General features: G+C 34.1%; 1 protein-coding gene across 1 annotated transcript in view; it reads left to right on the top strand.

Annotated features, from left to right (window-relative positions):
- The window catches only part of LOC107669418 (MIA SH3 domain ER export factor 3), a gene marked incomplete at its 5' end in the record, with an annotated part of 28420 nt that overhangs the window by 3841 nt on the left and 4688 nt on the right, over nucleotides 1-19891 (top strand). The window contains 23 exons of the mRNA XM_016461625.1: nucleotides 4-306; nucleotides 391-515; nucleotides 4886-5017; nucleotides 5106-5127; nucleotides 5978-6066; nucleotides 6147-6224; nucleotides 6316-6426; nucleotides 6515-6586; nucleotides 7434-7538; nucleotides 7619-7741; nucleotides 7852-7951; nucleotides 9140-9195; nucleotides 9269-9359; nucleotides 9449-9587; nucleotides 11068-11230; nucleotides 11316-11351; nucleotides 12378-12445; nucleotides 13382-13479; nucleotides 14824-14937; nucleotides 15192-15260; nucleotides 16157-16206; nucleotides 16349-16414; nucleotides 17986-18214. Of these exons, the coding sequence (XP_016317111.1) occupies nucleotides 4-306; nucleotides 391-515; nucleotides 4886-5017; nucleotides 5106-5127; nucleotides 5978-6066; nucleotides 6147-6224; nucleotides 6316-6426; nucleotides 6515-6586; nucleotides 7434-7538; nucleotides 7619-7741; nucleotides 7852-7951; nucleotides 9140-9195; nucleotides 9269-9359; nucleotides 9449-9587; nucleotides 11068-11230; nucleotides 11316-11351; nucleotides 12378-12445; nucleotides 13382-13479; nucleotides 14824-14937; nucleotides 15192-15260; nucleotides 16157-16206; nucleotides 16349-16414; nucleotides 17986-18214 (2439 nt within the window). The remainder of the gene's footprint in view (nucleotides 1-3; nucleotides 307-390; nucleotides 516-4885; nucleotides 5018-5105; nucleotides 5128-5977; nucleotides 6067-6146; nucleotides 6225-6315; nucleotides 6427-6514; nucleotides 6587-7433; nucleotides 7539-7618; nucleotides 7742-7851; nucleotides 7952-9139; nucleotides 9196-9268; nucleotides 9360-9448; nucleotides 9588-11067; nucleotides 11231-11315; nucleotides 11352-12377; nucleotides 12446-13381; nucleotides 13480-14823; nucleotides 14938-15191; nucleotides 15261-16156; nucleotides 16207-16348; nucleotides 16415-17985; nucleotides 18215-19891) is intronic.

The raw sequence follows: 19891 nt of genomic DNA, 5'->3' as shown, positions 1-19891 counted from the left end.
CAGATGAAAAAATCGACTCTGAAGAGGTGAAGGGTTTGGGCAGTAACGTTGAAATGACCGAACCACCCGAGAGTCCTGCGGTGCATGAGGAGCAGAACGAATCTGAAGTGATTCTGAATTCTGAATTAAATACGAACAAAGATCTGTCTCACAGTAAAGACGTTGGTCTCGAGGAGGGCCATTTCAACAGAAATAAAGACACCCAGATAGGGTTCGAGGACGCTGAGGAGATTCAGAAGGGGCCTCATGCTATTTTAGAGAAATCAGTGGACATCAGCTTTCACTTTGAAGTGGATCCATCTTCAGGTGTGTCAGTGGTTTTCTTTTTCCTTCAATTTGATTAATTAATATTGCATATATCGAGCTAAAGTGGTTGTTTTCTGTCACCAGGTTCACTGGAGTCTCCGAGCGTCTCTGATTTCCACGACAGTGTTTCCTCCAGCTCATCGACTGCAGATGAACTTTGGGCTTTAGTGCTTCTCTTCAAAGAATATCTTGGAGTTTATGGAGAAATTGTGAGTAAGACAATATTTTAAGATTCTAGCCACACAACGTTTTGTGCAATTTGTGTGTTGTTGATTTAGATTTTTTTCATTGCTGTAAATGGATGCTATAGCTATGGAAGCCCGTTTCCGCCACTGAATAAAAAATAAAAGAGGTAATTGCGACTTTTTATCTCGCAATTCTGACTTTTTTTCTCAGAACTGCGTGGTATAAACTCGTAATTGCGAGTTAAAAAGTCATAATTGTGAGATATAAACTCGCAATTCTGAGAAATAAAGTCAACTGCGAGATATAAACTCGCAATTCTGACTTTTTTTTCTCGCAATTACAAGTTTATATCTCGCAATTCTGACTTTTTTCTCTCGCAATTGCAAGTTTATATCTCGCAATTCTGACTTTTTTTTTCTCACAATTGCGAGTGTATATCTCGCAATTCTGACTTTTTTTCTCATAATTGCGAGTTATAAAGTCAGAATTGTGAGATATAAACTTGCAATTCTGAGAACATATTCTTTTTTCCCCCCTCAAAATTGGACTTTAACTCGCAATTGCGAGTTTATATCTCACAATTCTGAGAAAAAAAGTCAGAATTGCGAGATATAAACTCGCAATTGCGAGAAAAAAAGTCAGAATTGCGAGTTTATATCTCACAATTCTGTGAAAAAAAAAAAGTCAGAATTGCGGTCCTTTTTTTTTTTTTTTAATTCAGTGGCGGAAACGGGCTTCCATATATAGCAGACAGTCAATGCAGTTAAAAAAAAGTGAGTTTAGAACTGATAAAAAAATGTTCTTTTCCAGATTGTCAAACTTTTTTTAGAGAAATTTTACTGACTTTAAGGAAACGTTCATATGAGCAAGCATGTCTGGGATGTGGTTATGTGTTCATTATAAGTCTTGTTAGCCGCTGACACTCTGAACTCACGTTGCACGAGTAATTGGTGTGATGTTAATAACAGGATTGTTTTCTGTTGGAGTTCACTTGGTTCTGGGTTTCAGAGAAGCAAACTAATTTGAGAATGGTTTCTGTAATGGTTTCTGGAGTCATCTGTGGTTGTGTTTGTTGGTGGTGTTGCTGGTGTTTTGGCTCGAACTGCTGTTCCTTGATTTTAAGCCGCCTCTAAATTAAAAATTCAGATACCGTATATATCTCATTTAAAGGGGTCATATGATGCTGCTAAAAAGAACCGTATTTGGTGTAATGAAATGTGTTTATGCGGTTTAAGGTTCAAAAAAACATTATTTTCCACATACTGTACATTATAAGTTGATGTATTTCCTCAGCGACCAGCACGGACCAGCTCCAGGCATGATGAAGCAGATATCGTCCTCTCTTGGAAGACCAAACAAAGTGGTTTCGCTTTCACAACGAAACACACAGCGTCTTCACGACATTGCGGCGGAAACAACAAAACTACAGCGAGAATAAAAGTTACGCCTTCTTTCTTTGCGTGAACATTTGGGCGGCATTATGCAAATCTTCCCACATAGTGAGGTAGACATGTGGGGGCGTGTTAGAACGAGTCGTTTTAGGTAGGCGTGGTTGACTCTTAACTTTTATAAAGAATATCTCTTTGGATTTGAGACTTTAGTCTTTGCAACTTTACAGATCTTCTTTATGCACCAAGAGCTTGTAACACTCCAAAGAGAAAGGAACAATTGAAATCGCATCATATGACCCCTTTAATATAGCAGAGACCTATTACTCTGCCTACAGTGAATGATGAATGTGATGAAGCCGTCATGAATGTCTGGGTTACACTTAATTATACATTTTATTATATATCCCAAGTTCTGTCATGAAACTTTAGATGGCGCAGGCTGAAAATAGAAAAATAGAAATCTTTTCTAACAATATACACTACCATATACCAATGCTTTTATTCAGCGATGATGTGTTAAATTGATCAAAAGTGCTAATAAAGACATATATTGTTAGAAAGGATTTCTATTTTGAATAAATGCTGTTCTTTTTAAACTTTATTCATCAAAGAATCCTGAAGAAAGTATCAGAGGTTCCAAAAAAAATATGAAGCAGCAAAACTGTTTCCAACATTGATAATAAATCAGCATATTAGAATGATTTCTGAAGAATCATGTGACGCTTAAGACTGGAGTAATGATGCTGGAAATCAGCTTTGCATCACAGGAATAAATTATATTTTAAAGTATATTAAAATAGAAAAACAGTATTTTAAATTGTAATAATATTTTACAATATTACATTTTTTTTGTATTTTTGGTCAAATAAATGCAGCCATGATGAACAGAAGAGACTTCTTTAAAGCACATTAAAAATCTTACTGATCCCAAACTTTTGAACAGCAGTGTTACATTTCAAGTTTTCAAAAAATAGCAAAATGTATATATAAAAAAAGCAAATATTTTCCCCTAATTGTCTTTTTTATTATTATTATTATGTTAGAATGTTATTTGCCCTAGACAAATACACTGACTGAATTTACAGGGTTTTTCCTGTCGAAATATTTTCATAAATGAATGTATGTTCCTTAAGTAGACCTGTTTATCCTCTATATATTTATTTAGTGTTTTATAAGATCGACAGTAATGATTTTGTCACTTCTGCTTCAAGTCATGTGACCGCTGATGGTGTCGATATGCGTGAATGAAATCCAATAGGGCTTCATGCTAAAGCTGTTAATTAAACTCATTTCGAGACAAATATGTGTATCAAACCTTACCTAGATTAAATTCCAAATCATTTAAATTAAATATCGCCGCCTTATATACGACAGATTCACTGAAGCGTCGTTTATTCAAGTTGATGATCTTTCAAAACCGCTAGCATCACAGCTAAATGGGATCTCCTCCAGCGCGCACCCGTTGTTGACCAATCAGAGTCCGCCGTCAGCATCACATGACCAGAGTGGAAACGCTTCTCTTCGTGAGAGACTCTTTGAAATGTTGACGTGTTGAAAGAGATCAGCGCTGTTCTTCCTCCAGTCGCGATTTCAAAACATGCTAATCGTATATACTTGCTATCCTCCTGTACACAGCTTAAATATAGTCAGTCAGAGCGGTTTTATATCAGAAAACACCGGCTTCCCGATATGAACCGGCGGCCCGCCATTTCCGTGTTTATCGGCTTCAAACTTCGTCTCTGAGCGCTCGGTTACTCTGGTAAATAAGTTCAAACGCTTCAAGAGAATGGATTCACAGCCGAGTCTTACCTCTCCACCATCTGAGGTAGAAAACACAGCCTTTTTCGTCTTCATCCTGTTCAGACTTCAGGAAGTAAGTGTTTCCACTCTCTAGACTCGATCACTGCCTTCAGGAGCGAAATGCATGATTTATAACGACTTAAACTGCTTGCCATCCATCATTCAGTCAGCAGATCGGTATAATATCCATGCAGTAGTTGTGTAATAATGACACAATGGCTGTATTTTGAGCGCTCATTGAGTAATTCTGCAGTCCCAGTGAGTTAAGTCCATTAAGGATCGTATAAATCATTTAAACGGAGTTGTGAGTGCTTATTCTAGGCATTAGGTGACTGTGTTTCATCAGAGGTCAAAGTGCAGTAAACCCCTAGTGTTGTGTTTCTGTTGCATGTGGCTGGTGGTGATAAGGGTCAGTGCTTAAAGAGACTTGGCTGCTTTAGATTTGGCAGTATAAGTCTAAAAAAGTGCAGAAATGGATCTGAAGCAGTCACAGAATTAACATCTGGGGCTTCTAACTAAACCTGTCAGACAGTGAAAGCATTTAAAGCTTGTTTGCAAAACAGGATAAAGAAGTAAAAAAAGTAATTGTGACTTTTCATCTTACAGTTCTGACTTTTTTTCCTCAGAATTGTGAGATATAAAGTCAGATTTGTAAAATATAAAGAGATATAAAGTAACAATTACCTTTTTTTTAATCCGTGTTGGAAACAAACAAAAAAAAAAACACTCTGAATTAGTGAGAAAAATTCTGAATTCTAAGCGTAGGCTATATCTCGTAATTCAGTCTTCTTCAGAATTGCAAAAATAAAAGTGAGAATTGTGAGAGAAAAAGGTTGCAATGACGTTTTAAAATTTGAAACAAAATTTGAACAAAATAATAGAATTGAGGGAAAAAGTTAGAATTCTGAGTTTATATCTTGCAATTCTTTATTTCCTCAGAATTGAGAGTTTCTCGCAAGTTTTTTTGTTTATATCTCTCAATTCTGATTTTATTTTTTAATTGTGAAATCAGAATAATTGTGAACTCAGAATTGCTAGAATAAAAGTCAGATTGTGAGATAAAAAGTTGCAATGACCTTTTTTACTTTTATATCCCTTGGTGAAAATGTGCTTCAGTAGAAACCAAGTAGTCAAAAGAGGAGGTTTTTTTGTAGTAGTTATCATAAAACTGATGATACTTCATGTGTCTTTGTGTCGATCAGCTGATCACTGGTCTTCCAGAGGAATGGCGACCGGGACCCACTTTGCACGGCGTCCCCTGGGAGCCGGTGGTGGTTACGGCGGTTGTCGGTACATTTACAGTTCTGATGTTCTTCTGGAGGACGGTTCTCGCTGTAAGAATCACCTTGTGATGAATGTTTTCATTCTTTTGAGATTGCTTCAGTCTAATCAGTACCATTCAAATCTTCTCTTGTCCTCTAGATCAAAGGCAGAACCTATCAGTGTAAGTCAGCCTCAATATGATTGAGATATCAGCTAAATATACATTTGATCTCAAAGATCTTTTTTTGCACTGATGTCAGATTTATTAATTTAAAAATAAGCTGATGTTTTGGTTTGTGTGTATCAGATAATCACATGCTGCAGTACTTATAATTTATTAAATATTTAATGCACTGGATTATGTAAAAAAAAAAAAAGGCATTATTGCATCATATAATATGAAAACAAGCGAGTTATTTTCAAAATATCATTTACATTATAATATTACGTGTGATAGTGTAAGGTGTGAGATCATGACAACCATACTGCCTTTTAAAATATTCTTTCTTTAATTTGTCTGAGAATATATATATATATATATGTGTGTATATATATGTGTGTATATTTCTTTCTTTAATTTGTCTAATGAGAATACAGTGGCATGCATTTTGTTTGTAAAATATCTTACTCCGGACAGTACTAAATAAAAAATAACATGCATTTTGTATGATCTCTAGTCAAAATTGTACGTGTTCAAAGTAATATGAAATAATTTTTTTTTTTTATGAATTAGTTTCAATGTAGTTTATAGTTTCTTTTCCAAATAATTCAAATATTAAGTTAAGACTTTTTTTCAGTAGTTTTTGATTTACTTTTCCAAAAATATTTATATCCTCATCGAATATTGTAATATTATCAATATTAATAACAAAATTCATTCATAATAATGTGTTGTTCTCATCTTAAATATGTAGAGTATTTTTTTGTAAAATTATTTACATTTTTTTGTAGTAATTTGAAGTGTTCTTAAAGTCTCTTAAAATATTTTCTTTACTTTTTAAATTTATTTTACATCATTTTTTCTTTTGCAGTAACTGAAAAGCAGCTTAGAGACAAGATCCAGCAGCTTCTCAACGAGAAATCTGATGCTGCTAACAAGATCTCAGAACTGAATGACGTGGTAAATTTCACTGACTCGTCTTTGACCGTCTTATTGGTTTCAGTAAAGGCTTATGAATCTGATCATTTGTCTCCTTGCAGATAAAAGAGCGTGAAGAACGACTGAAAAACTCTGAGAAATCACTGAGTTCCAGCCAACAAGAAATGAAAGGGCTGAAGGTGAATCACAGCAGCAGGATTCATCCATCACGATCACAGTTCCCTCACGATGCACATTAGTATAATATGGTTTGTTGTTTTTGCTGACTAGAACCGTCACCAGAAGCTCCAGAGCCAGTGGGAGCAGATGTCTGGGAGCATTTCACAGCTCAACCACAAAATAGTGGACACACAGGAAGAAAATTCAAATCTCAATGAGAAGGTAAGCTTTGGTTTCTTTTATTTTTTTGCCACTGTGATTATCATCTCTCAGATTTTTCATAACCTTTTTGCTTTTCTCTCAACCAAAGATTGCCAAAATGCACCAGAGAATTGAGAAATACCAGAAAACGCTGAAGAGCTATGACGAGGAGCGTGCAAAGGTAACTTGTGCTGCATGAGCTGATCTCTGGCGGTGTTTGGCATCAATTTGTCATCAATCTTTATATATCTCCATGTATTGTTTCTGTCAAGGTTATGCAAAACAAATGAAAAAACAAATCAAAATTCCCTAACTAGCATAATGCATTCATGCTTAGTTACTGTTGCTAACACTGACAGGTTATCCTACTAGCACTTGTTTTTCTCGCTAACAAACATGGAGAGAGAAGCAGTTGCATTGAGTGAATTATTAAATAGAGGATTCCTACTGTCAGAGCAAAATCAGAGTGTTTTAAAACAGACTTGGAAAAGTCATGGAAATGAATAATAGCTTGAAAATGTATGCATTTATCTTTTTAGTTATATCCAGCTGTTAAATATTTCATGCTTTTTAAATGTGCGATTAAAAAAAAAAAAAAAAAGCAAACATTTATTTTAATAAATTTGATTCATTGCAGTTTATAATTTCCAAATAATTTAAATATTAAAGGGGACATCGGATGTCCATTTTCCACGAGTTAGTATGATTCTTTAGGGTCTTCATGAAATGTCTGCAACATACTTTGGTTAAAATTCACTGCAGCTGCTCGAGCGCTGAGAGATAGATAGCTTTTATTAATTTCATTTCAGATTTAGTTATTTTAGTCCACCAGGTTAAACAACTAAAATAAGAAATTTTGCAACTACTTGGAATAAAATAAGTTTTTTTTAAATGTTATTTTAGTTAACATTTATTTCAAGTAACAAATTTTTGTAGTTTTAATTTTAGTTTTAGTTAACTATAGCCCTGTTTTGTAGTCATTTGAATATGTATCTGAACATTTGGGGTTTGTTTTGATTTGATAACAGGTTCATGTCCTCATGGATGAAGCCAAACTCAGAGAAGATGCCTTTAAGGCTCAGGTTCTGTCCTTCGAGAAGGAAAACGGCGCTTTAAAAGAGCAGAAGAAATCTGTGAGTCCTGCTGTCAGAGCTGTGAATCTCATTCATTCATCGGTGTCAGCTTGAATCTAATGATATTTATTTCCGGACAGCTCCTCCGTGATGCGAAAGACTGGCAGGAGAAGCACAAGAAACTGAGCAAGGAGATCCGAGTTTACCACAAATCCCAGAAAGAGCTGGAAGACTCTCTGGTGCACAAGGAGAATGAGATTGACGTGAGTGAAGCTTGTTGCATTTTCTAAAACAGGTGCTCCAGCGGAAATTATAGTGTGTTCCTCAAAATATCACGTTGTAAATGCATGGCATCCCATGCTCTGGTGTCTAGGTTTTGTCCAGCTGTATTGCAGAGCTCAATCGTCTGGGAGCCTGTGATCCTGCAGAACTACAGAAAGACGATGCTAAAATGTCTAATGGAGAAGATGCTGGTAAGCACTCTATTTATAACTCCAGTTTCTATTTAAACTTGTTTCCCCTGTCTGTTTTTGGTCTTTTGGAGTTGCATACATTTGCATTTGCAGAGGCTCTCATCTAGAGTGGCTCATTAAAGTGCTTGAGTCTGCTGTGATCCGCAGATGAAACATGGGAAATTCAGAAAGTCATCTGCTGAGAAAAGAAGGGCTCAAGAGATATCAGATATAATCTGATGCGTGTATGTTTTACTTCTGCTCGCGAGTGCTGAGGAGATGTCTGACACTCTGAGAAGCTTTAGAACTAAAGTCAAAAGCACTGTTTGTTATATGGAATTATTTTGGATTTGACAGATTTCAGTATAGATTAAATTTATTTTATTCAAAATGTGAATAATTCTGTTCTTCATGCTGCAAGAGGACCAATGTGTATAGAAAGAGCTTTGATTGTTTTGTTGCTTGGCAACCATAAAAAGCCAGTTATTGTGATCTATTAATGATGGGAAAAATATTATTGCAGTTTTTCTGATCATTTCTGCTGCAATAAAAAAGTTGTTTGTTTGTATACACAATTTGGCCAAAAATTTGTGGTTCATCAATATAATAATAATAATAATAATGATTATTATTAAAATATTAAACATAATTCTAAATTAAATGTTAAACAAAATAGGATATTAAATTATTATTAGTAGTAGTAGTAGTAATAGTAATATTTTAATGTATTAATTTAATGCATTTAATCTTGAATATTTTAATAATATTTAAAAAAAGATATATATTTTAATAACTTTAATAATTATATTATTAACAATATTAAAAGTAGTTGTTATTATTCTAACAAATTAAACAAAATAACAGTGCGATTCTAATATTACAGTAAACAAAGTACGAAAAATAATAATAATTTTATTTTACCGTAGAATTGTAAAATTACAACATATATTTACGGCTGTCTTAATATCTTCATTTTCAAATGTTGAATGGTTGCGGCTTTATCTTGGTCTAAAATTTGATAAATTGCTCGTAATTTTGATTTTATTGCGATTAGTCGTGCTGCCCTACATTTATTCAATGAACATTGGTGTCTTTTATCATTTTGCTGCTGTTTTACACAAGCAATGAGCTGCTCGAGGCTTGAAGAAGGTTAGATGAAACATTCTCCTCTGTTCTGAATCTGAAGAACAAGCGTCTGTTTTCTTTCAGAGAAGAAGATGGACAGCATGAGACTGCGAATCAAGCAGATGATGGACGTCTCCAGGGTACATAGGTCTGCTTTTATTTGGAGGATAATTCAACACTCTTCTCATTTCTAATGCAGTTTCTGTTTCACAGATTAAAGTGACTCTCAGCGTTGTTGAAGACGAAAGGAATCGCTACGTGGAAAGTCTCCTCGCCGAACAGAAAGCCAGACAGGAGCTGGAGGGTATGAAGACTGCGACTGTTCGTTCGAACACCTTCCGATCGGCTTTCTACCTCTTCATCTAGTCATGTATTGTTTTGTTTTTAATATAGAGCAATATCAGAATGTCATGCATGCCCAGATGAATCTGAACAATGAGAAAACGCATCTGGAGAACCAGTTCAAGCACCTGCAGCAGAGGCTGGAAATCACCACTGAACTCTACCAGCAGAAAGAGAACGCACTGCAGCAGTGAGAGCTCACACTTCATTCACACTGCACACCATTACATCGCATCCATGCACGATCAAACCCTTTACAAGTGATCAGATCAGTAGTTCAGGGAGTGTTGCAATATAAGAATTTTAATTCCATGTTTTTAGTTAGTGTGTATAAAATGAAACCGTACAGAAGGCATTCTACTAAGTAGAATAATTATTTCAATGTAGATGCTTGCTTTTGTGTCATTTATTCAAAATTTAAATAAGTTTTTCTTGCAGCAAGAGGACCAACCATAAAAAGCCAGTTATTGTGTCTATTATTATTATTATTTAATTAGGGCTGCACGATTATGGAAATGCATTTTGATTTCAGTAGAAAATGCAATTTAAAAAAATATGGTCGATATACTGAATTAAGGCTGCACAGTTTGGGAAAATAAATTTACAAAAAAAAGCTTTCGATTTAAAATGCAAAAAAAAAAAAAAGATATTAAACAAAAAAGATATATTAAAGTTCTAATAGTTTACTGTTAAAAAAAAAAAATCCAATCCATTAGTTCAGGGAGCGTTGCCATATAATACATTTAATTGGGGATGTACGATTTGGGGTAATGTAATTTATAAAAAAATTTATTAAAACGATTTAAAACAACAACAAAATAAGATATATTAATATTCTCATAGTTCATTGTAAAATAAAGAAAAGAATCAAATACTCAAATGAGATCCATTAGTATAAAAAGCCAGTTATTGTGATCTGTTATTGATACATTTAATTGGGGCTGCACAATTTGGGGAAATATAATTTTTTAAAAGAAGAAATATATATTAAACAAAATAAGGTATATTAATATTGTAATTCTTCAGTGTGAAATAAAAAAATCGAGTGCTCAAATTAGATCCATTAGTTCAATGTTGCTATATATATATATATATATACACACACACACATATACATGTTTAATTTATTATTTCCATGTTTTTAGTTACTATGTTCTAAAATATGATAAAAAATAAACTGAATTTTTTTCATAGCAATTCAGGTGGAAAAAACTTGAGCATCAGCTGTAAGTTTGTGCAGTGGAAGTGCAGATGGAAACTAGAAATCTTGCACACAAGTGCACGTTATGATACAAACTACTGTATTTCACACAGCTGTTGCATCATTGACAAACTATTTTCCTGTTTGACTCTGTTAAGCTGCTTTGACACAACCAGTATTGTATAAAGCGCTATACAAATAAAGGTGACTTGACATTTTGCATTGACGCTGCATCCTAAATAATGCACAATACATTTACATTTACGCATTTAACAGGTGACTTCCAACAGAGGAACAAAGTGCCAGGTTTATTAGACAACGACAGCTAGAAAACAGGAGACATGAGAAGAAATATATGATTTAAATTCTGATCTGCCTGTTCAGGATGACACAGATTTCATATCAATTGAATTTCAAACCTCAAGTGCAGCCTGTATTTCATGTCGCTGCATTGGTGATGTGCGTGTAGGAAACTGACTCAGGAGGAGCTGGAGAGACGCGAGAAGGAGACGAAGCTGTCGGAGGTGGACAGTAAAGCTGTGCTCTCAGAGGAGGAGGTGAGAGCCCTGAAACAGAAGATCAAGGACATCGAGGAGGAGATGCAGCAGAACGAACGCTCTCTGAAGTCTGAGGTGAGAAACATTTACTGCACAGAATCACTGTATTCTCAACTCATCATAGTCTCATTCTCACCTCCCTGCCATCGCCTTCTAACAGGTGGCAATCCAGGAGAAGAAAGTCCATGAGAACTGGGTGAGTAATTACCACGCTTCGTCTTTGTAATGAAAACTAGAAGCTTTTCGTCTTTTGTATTAGGGATTCACTGGCTGATACTGATAGCTTACAATTATTTGTGTGTTGTGACCAATAACTGATATGGTACACATTTCAAAATGTTTTAAATGCAGATTTAAATACAGAAATATTACTACTGTACAGTGGAATGCACTACTTATGGTAATACTACTAATAGTAATATTAATAATAATAATAATGAAAATATCAAAAAATAAAAATAAGGAATATTGCTTTTAATTTTAACAGTAAACTTCTGTTGTACAGCAATTTGCCAAAAAATAAAATAATTGTTCATATTCATTGGTTTACATTTTAAAAGATTAGTTAAATTACGTTTCATGCCTTCATTTGATTACCACTGTTTTTGATAATACGTTTATATTAAATCATAAATCAAGAAAAATTTCAACAGACAACACAGAATTTCTGGAAAAAAAATAAGAAAAAAAATTCTTATGGCCAGGTTGTTGTAAAAATCGTAAGAAATGTTTAAAATGTAAAAGTTTTTAATTCGATTGATTAGACATGCTTTTTGATTATTAAAATTATAAAAATGTAAAATTAAAGCCGAAAACATGGAATAAAACCGATTTCATGGGGCCCTAAAAATGTATTTTGTTAAACTTTTAATAAATAGTTTTTAAGTTGTCTAATTTTATGATTTCAATTAATTAGACATGCTTTTTTTTTTTTAAATACAATTTAATTGAACCATTAAAACAATCCAGAAAAATTAAAACAATTTGTAGACTTTGTAATGAAAACTAGAAGCTTTTTGTCTTTTGCATTAGGGATGCGCTGACTGATACTGATAGCTTACAATTATTTATAAATATTTAAAATCATTACAATTAAATGGCAAAGACAAAAGCAGATAACAAAATTATTACATTTTTATTAATAATAATAAAATTGGCTAATACTGATATATTTACCGATGTATTAATCATACCTACTGTTTTTTTTTCTTCCTTTTTATAGTTGAAAGCCCGCACCTCTGAACGAACTCTGGTGGAGGAACGAAGAGAGTCGGCCACTCTTCGTCAGAAGTGAGTATTCATCAAATCACATTTACATTTAATCATTTAGCAGATGCTTTTATCCAAAGCGACTTATAAATGAGAACAATAGAAGCAATCAGACCAACGAGAGAACAACAACAGTATACAAGTGCCATGACAAGTCTCAGTTAGTCTAGCACAGTACACGTAACTAGGTTTTTTTTTTTTTTTAAATAATAGAATGGAACAGAACACAATAGAATATCACACTGTTCAAATGCAGTGTCCTCCATATCATTGCTGTTAGTGTAAAAAAATTAAAACGGATGTTTTACGGAGAGCGTAAATTTAAATTAAAACGGAGAGCGCAAAAGCAGATGCGCTCTCTTCATAAAAGCACTGAGACATGGCGACATCAAAATGAGGAAACACATCAAACTAACAAAACACTTTAAAGACAGACACCCAGATCAAATGAAAGAGTTCAAGTAGGTAAGTTTCATTTGAATGTCGGATTGAAATGCACATCGCTGTTATTAGAGTAGTTCATCGTTAGCATAAGCGCGGCTAACCCTAATATAATGAGCATTAGAATTAAGTTTCTTTATTAACTATTTAATGCTCCTATAGCTTTTATTAGGGTTAAAAGAACAGGAGGACATGATGATATTTACTATTTTTACACACCAGAGGCTTTTAAATGAATTGTGAATCTAAAATATGCGTGTTAGAGAATGTACAAGTGGTTAACATTGTTTGTGTCATATCAGTCAGAAAAGCAGTTCTGGGCTTTTAACGTTATTAATAAAAATGTTGTTCAATTAGCATGTTTTTGTGTTTTGCTTTGGTACCGAAATTGGTACCGAGAACCGAGGATTTTCACTGGTATTGGTACCGAATACTGAAATTTTGGTACCGTGACAACACTAGTTGCTGTTATTGTCAGTGATGTTTCTGAACTCTGGTGTTTGTGCATTTGTGAAGGCTTGTGGAGTACAGAGATAAAATATCAGACCTGGAGCAAAGTCTGTTCAAACTCAACTCTGGACCTCCAGACCGCCACATGCCTCCACAGCGCCGAGGTGAGGAGTTTCTGTCCTCTTATTCACACTTCACAGGGTCTTCACTACGCACACCACCCACAGAATGGCTGCTGCTGCTGTCCACAGTTCGTTTGACAGGCTTTTGTTTTTGCATAATGTGGTGGTGTTAACTAAAACTATTAAAAATCATTTTTGTTATTATTAGATGAAAATGTAAAAAAATGTTAAGTACTAAAATAACTGAAGTAAGAATAAATGAAAGAAAACACAAACATTATTTAAAAAAAATGAATGAAAACTGACAAATGAATATGGCAAAATCATATTTCAGACAGACGGTCATTCTTGTATAAATGCAATGTTATTTTGTTAATGAAAACTATTCAAATAATTTTCATTAATTGAAATAAAGCAGAAACTAAATTAAATATAAATATTAGATGTAAAACAAAAAAAATTGAAATGTTGCCTGGGTGACTAAAATAAGTACTAAAATAACTAAAATGGAAATAAAATCATTCATGCAAAATAGAAATTCGTTGTTTAAAAAAAAAAAACATGCCAAATGCATTCAGTCTGACAGGGTTTCATTCTTGTATAATGCTAAGTTGTTATTGTTAACAGAAACTAAAAATCTTTATTAATTGAAATAAAATGTAAATATTAGATGAAAAAATGTAACTAAAATATGTACCAAAATAACTAAAACTGAAATAAAAATCATGAATGATAAATAGAAAAATTGTTATTGTTAACCAAAACTATTAAAAATCGTTTTCATTAATTGAAATAAAGTTAAAATAAAATATAATTATTAAATTAAAAAACTTAAACATAATAGCTTAATATAATTTATTTATTATTTTTTTTACTGCCAATGACAAAACCACATTTAGTCTGACAGGCTATTAAAAATCTTTTTCATTCATTGAAATAAAACTGAAATAAAATATAATTATTAGATAACTTAATAGCTAGATATAAAAAGTGATTTTTTTTTAATCCAAAACCTAATGACAAAAGCATATTAAAAAATTACTAAAACTACAATTAAAATGAAAGCTAATGAAAAATAATAACTACTATATTAGTATACAAACAATACTGGTATAATGTAAGTCTATGAAGTCCAGAGAGAATACAAGCAGTGTTTTATCTGTTTTCATCTGACATTTAACATACACATAACACATAAATATGCAGTTTTTAAAAATACTCGTCATAATATAGTATTTTTTCACTTTTTTTTACTACTTTTGGGAGGCTTGTCAGACTCTGCGACAGTAACCGAGGGGCGGAGCTTAGCGCAGGGTTGATTGCTCTTATGTGTCCGGTTGTGTCATTGGCTCATTGTTTCTGATTGTGCTGGTTTGGTCTGAACAGGTGATTCGTACGGGCCGTCTCCTGTGAGTGGGGGGGCTCCCTCTCCTCCTCTAATGATAGAGGATCCAGGACTCCCCCCCTCTGCACCTGTAGGGCGACGGGGCGAACCGTTCGGTGAGTCGCCGCTGCGTCGTCTTCCTCCCCTTGACATTAACTTTATCCTCTCCTTTCATTTTCCAGCTTTCCTGTTTTTGAGTCGCTCTCCATTTTAGCTTTCCTGTCATTTCCCCCTCAGTTTCTCTCCTCAGAGCATTTCCTTCAGTCTTTGTCATTGAAAGCGTTGCTGATGTGTTTGCTCTTGAACTCCAGCCTCTAATGTCAGTATAAATGACTGATAACAGCTCCTAATCCCTTGTGATCTGTTCCAGGTCCACGACCCCCGTCTGACCCTCACGGACGCTTCTCGGATCTCGGACACCCGCTGCCATCCAGACCAGGTGCTTATGATACGACCTGTTATAAAGCAGCAAAGAAGGCTGCATTTATTTGATCAAAAATACAGTGAAAATTTTGAAATATTATTACAATTTAAAATACCTGTTGTCTATTGTAATATATTGTAAAATGTAATTGATTTCTGTGGTCAAAGCTGAATTTTCATCATTACTCCAGTCTTCAGTGTCACATGATCACTGCTCAAGAAACATTTTATTTTTATGATTATCATCAATGTTGAAAACCGTTGTGCTGCTTCATATTTTTGTGGAGACCATGATACATTTTATCTTTCAGGATGCTTTGATGAATACAAAGTTTCAAAGAACAACATTTATTTGAAATAGAAATCTTTTGTAACATTATAAATGTCTTTACTGGCACTTTTGATCAATTTTAATGCTTTCTTGTTAAAAAAAAACAAAAAACTTTATTTAAAAAAAAAAAAACGAAAATGAGAAATGTTGCATTGCCAACTAAATAAAATAAGTACCAAAATAACTAAAACTGAAATAAAGATACATCAAAGCTACATAGGAAAAGTATACAAAAAAATATGACAATGGTCATTTCTTGATTTGAAATATAGCTAAAATAAAATATAAATTTTAGATGAAAAGCTTAAATTCTTAAATGAAAATTAGAAATGTTGACTTGTCATCTAAAATAAGTACTAAAATAGCAAACTGATATAAATTAAAGCTAAATAGAGAAATTAAAAACATTGTTTACATCTTTTGTGATTGTTTGATGAATAGAAAGTTCAAAAGAACAGCATTTATGTTAAATATAATTTTTATTTTTTAATAAATGTGGACTTTATCAGATATGGTTTGCATTGCACAGTTTAAGATCTACATTATATCTGCATTCACAGATGTCTAAATGTCATTTTCAGAAATGTTTCCTCCGATGACTTCATCTCCCTGTGCACACGATGGACCGATGGTAAGGATCACAGCTGTCATGTTTTTCTCTGAGATTTTATGTACAATATGTCCAAATGTGAGCGAGGAGATCTCCAGTAAACAGTCATGCGTATCCAGATGTTGTTCTCCATTAAACGGCGGTGGGTGTGTTTGCTTTAAAGCAGCCGGCACCGGTCAGTGAGACGGCCGAGGCCTCGGAGCAGGTCTTGTCTGAGCCCATAGAGCCTGTGAGTACAGCGGCTGGGTGCTGGGATGGATGGGACGGGTTTGTGCACAGTGCCAGGGTCTGTTTTGGGGGTCTTCAGAGCCTGATTAATCACAACATGTCTTTCTGTTCACTTTCTAATTACTGTGTGGGTCTTGTGCTCAGAATGTGGCGTATGTTTAACAAACCTCATGTCGGTGAGTGAGTTACAGCATGTATAGGCCTGAAACATACTCTACACAAGTACATGAATGCAAAATAGTTCTAGCAATGCAAGATTGATTGAAATGGAACACAACAAGACTTTATCGGCTCTGATGAGTAGTAAGATGCATTACCACCACAGTGACACAAGCGCATGTTAAGTATGTGAAATTGAATTGAATGTAAAATTAAAATAAATAAATAGGGCTTAAATAGATAGGGCTGCACAAATAATGCTCTGCATGTCCTGCGAGTTGGGTAACGCAACATTTGCCACTCATGCTTTTACACATTTTCATAATTTCTAACATTTTTGTGCACAGAAGTTTACAGCCTTTCAGTCGTATTCTGCCAAAATAAAAGCTTGAGGCTTTGAAATGTCAAAAGCTTAAATATTTTAAAAATATAAATATTTCATAAATTATAAAAGCTTTGAGTATCCATTAATAATGAATGTATTATTATTATTCTTATAATAGTTATTAATATTATTAATAAGTAATATTATTGTAGTGTAAAATAAAATAATTGTTTACAGTACAATTGTAATTTACAACACTTTCATTTTTTTATAATTGGAGTTAGATTAATAATCAACAGTTATGATAATTATTAATTAAGCTTGAGGCATTGAAGTGTTAAAAGCTTGAGAGTTTGAACATTCGTAAGCGAAGAATTTAAGACATAAATATTAGTATTGTAACTTGTAGTGTAAAATACAAAATTATCATCAATCTTTATTTTATTTTACATTAAACTTTTATTTTACAGCAGTAAGATTTCTTTATTCATTTTTATAATTGGTTAATATAGTAAACAATTATTATAATTATTATTAATAAAGCTTGAGGCTTTGAAATGTTAAGACAAATGATTGTAACTGTAATATCAAATATTCTGTTTATTTTATAGTATAATTGTAATTTACAACAGTAATATGTTTGACTTCATTTTTTTATAATTAGTTATATTATTATTATATTAATAATTAATGATCAATAGAGCTGATAATTATTACTACTATTATTAGGGATATTATTGTTGTTATTATTATATTCAAACTGATTGGGTTCCTAAAACACCAGTGTGACCATTAAACAACATCAGAGAACCATGAGCATGCATGTGAATGTGTTAAATGATTGAACTAATTTTAAATCAAAAAAATTAAAATCTCAGTGCGACTGGAATATTAAAATGTTTATTGTCCAAGATGTTGGGCTAACAGAAGGGTTTGTGAATCCCTGCGCTTGTTTCTGCTGTTGTTCTTGTATAAAGTATGTTTCTGGCCTTGCAGTGGTTCACTGATGTCTGCTTGGGTCGGTTAACAGGAATCCGGTGTTAAATCACTTTTTTTCATAACCTGTAGTTCTGCATCTTCTCCTCCAGCTCTCCAAGTCTCAGAGTCAGGGATCCTTCTTGCCATCTCCCATCCGTGATTCTCCGGTTCCTCCACCGAAGTCGTACGGACCCCCAGTCATGCCACCCATGATGATACGACCGCTCAATGGTCACCCGCCCATGATCCCACCAGAGCAGCGCTTCAGACCGCCACCCATGGGCTCATACGGCCCTCCTCGTCCAATCGGCCCATTTGGACCCGTACCGCCACCGTTTGGTAATCTTCATTACCTTTTAGTCTCCTTGTAAGATTGAGACCATTGTACCAGTCGTTTCAAATGAAACCAAACATGACTGTGAATATCACTTGCATTCATGTAGAACATTAGATTATGCTATTGACCATTCTGAGTGAAATGGGGGAGGATGAACAATGCAAAGGTGAGAAAGAAGCTTTCCCGCATCTTCTCTCAGTGAGAAGTGGAAACAGATGCCTGTATGTTAATACACTGTGTTTGTATCGTCCGTATCTCAGAAGATCAAAGCGTCTGAGGTTACATGCGTTAGACTAAAACATCTAAAAATAAGCAAAAAAAGGCAAACCGATATTGTTAATTGAGCACTACCGTCCACACAGCTGACATGTTACCAGTTTTGGAGTTTTAAAAAAGGAAAATATTAGTAATATTATTGGTATATAACAGAAATATTTTGGTTTCCGAAATTTCGGTCCATCATTAGTATTTCCTAGGGGTGGGAATCTTTAGTCACCTCACGATCCGATTCTGGGAGTCACGATCCGATTCCAGAACGATTCTTGATCTACTTTTTTTCCCCCTTACTAATTAATTAGTTTACCGACTTGAGAATCTTAAAATCCTTACTTTTACATAGCCTTACATGGGTAATTAAGTACTTTTTAAAATAATTACAAATTGAAAAAAATAATGAAAACAGTTGTATGTTAAGAATTTTAAACTAATATAACTTCAAAACATACAAGCAAGTAGCAAATAATAAAGAGGAGCATAGAAACACATTACAAACAACAAACAGAGTGCTTTCAGTATTTAAGATTATCTGAACGTTTTCCATTCAAGAACTGAGTGATTTTTCTTCATCTTTACTGTTGTTTTTTACTATGACATCACAGACAGCGGGAGATCTATTAAGCTGCATTCACGCACGGATCTCTTTTGAAATAATGTGGTTTGTCCTGTCCGTTTAATCCCTTAAGACATAACTGGCTGTGTTTACATTAATTTTGCGTCATAATGAAAGCACGTGCTGGAGATTTACTACTAATCACCAGAAGCGGCTTTACTGACGAGATGCGCATGAAAATCGCATTCATTTTTCGCACAGCCCTACTTCAAGTGTAACATCAAACAAAGCGTGCAAAATTTTCAAGTGCAATGAAGCCCGCAAATGTCCTTGTAATTCGCTTCAACCTTTCTGAACTTTATGAAAGATTATTTTACGGAAGGTTCGAGTGGTGTATGTGTGTGAGGAATTGGAAGCAAGCAGAATACGGGTGTTTCTAAAGCAAACTCCACGTCATCGTGCATCTGGTTAAAAACTAAGCTCAGAATTGATTCTGAAATTCTCAGAATCGATCCAGAATCATTGGAGAGAGAGAATCGCGATGCATCGCTGGATCAATTTTTTTCTCCCACCCCTAGTATTTACACGGTTAAAGCGATAGGGTTGTGACGGTGAGGAAATTTGTGACAACACCGATAATACCGGTATCACTGTGGGGGTGGGCGTTCCCTCTTTTCCTCTTTTAAATAGCTTGCAGAAGCGGCTTGCGCATTTTACTTTCACTTTCAAATAGCGGCAATTTGGCGTAAAGCAATTGTTTGTTTGAATTTTCCCTCTTTTCCTCGCTTTCCTTTGCATTTAAATAGCTTAAAAGCACCGTGTGCATTTTACTTTCACTTCCGAATTAGTG

The sequence above is a fragment of the Sinocyclocheilus anshuiensis genome, unplaced genomic scaffold (assembly GCF_001515605.1).
Source record: "Sinocyclocheilus anshuiensis isolate Anshui unplaced genomic scaffold, SAMN03320099.WGS_v1.1 scaffold96, whole genome shotgun sequence".
Taxonomy (NCBI): Eukaryota; Metazoa; Chordata; class Actinopteri; order Cypriniformes; family Cyprinidae; genus Sinocyclocheilus; species Sinocyclocheilus anshuiensis.
The sequence above is the reverse complement of the archived record's forward strand: the minus strand, read 5'-3'. Positions and strand labels throughout refer to the sequence as shown.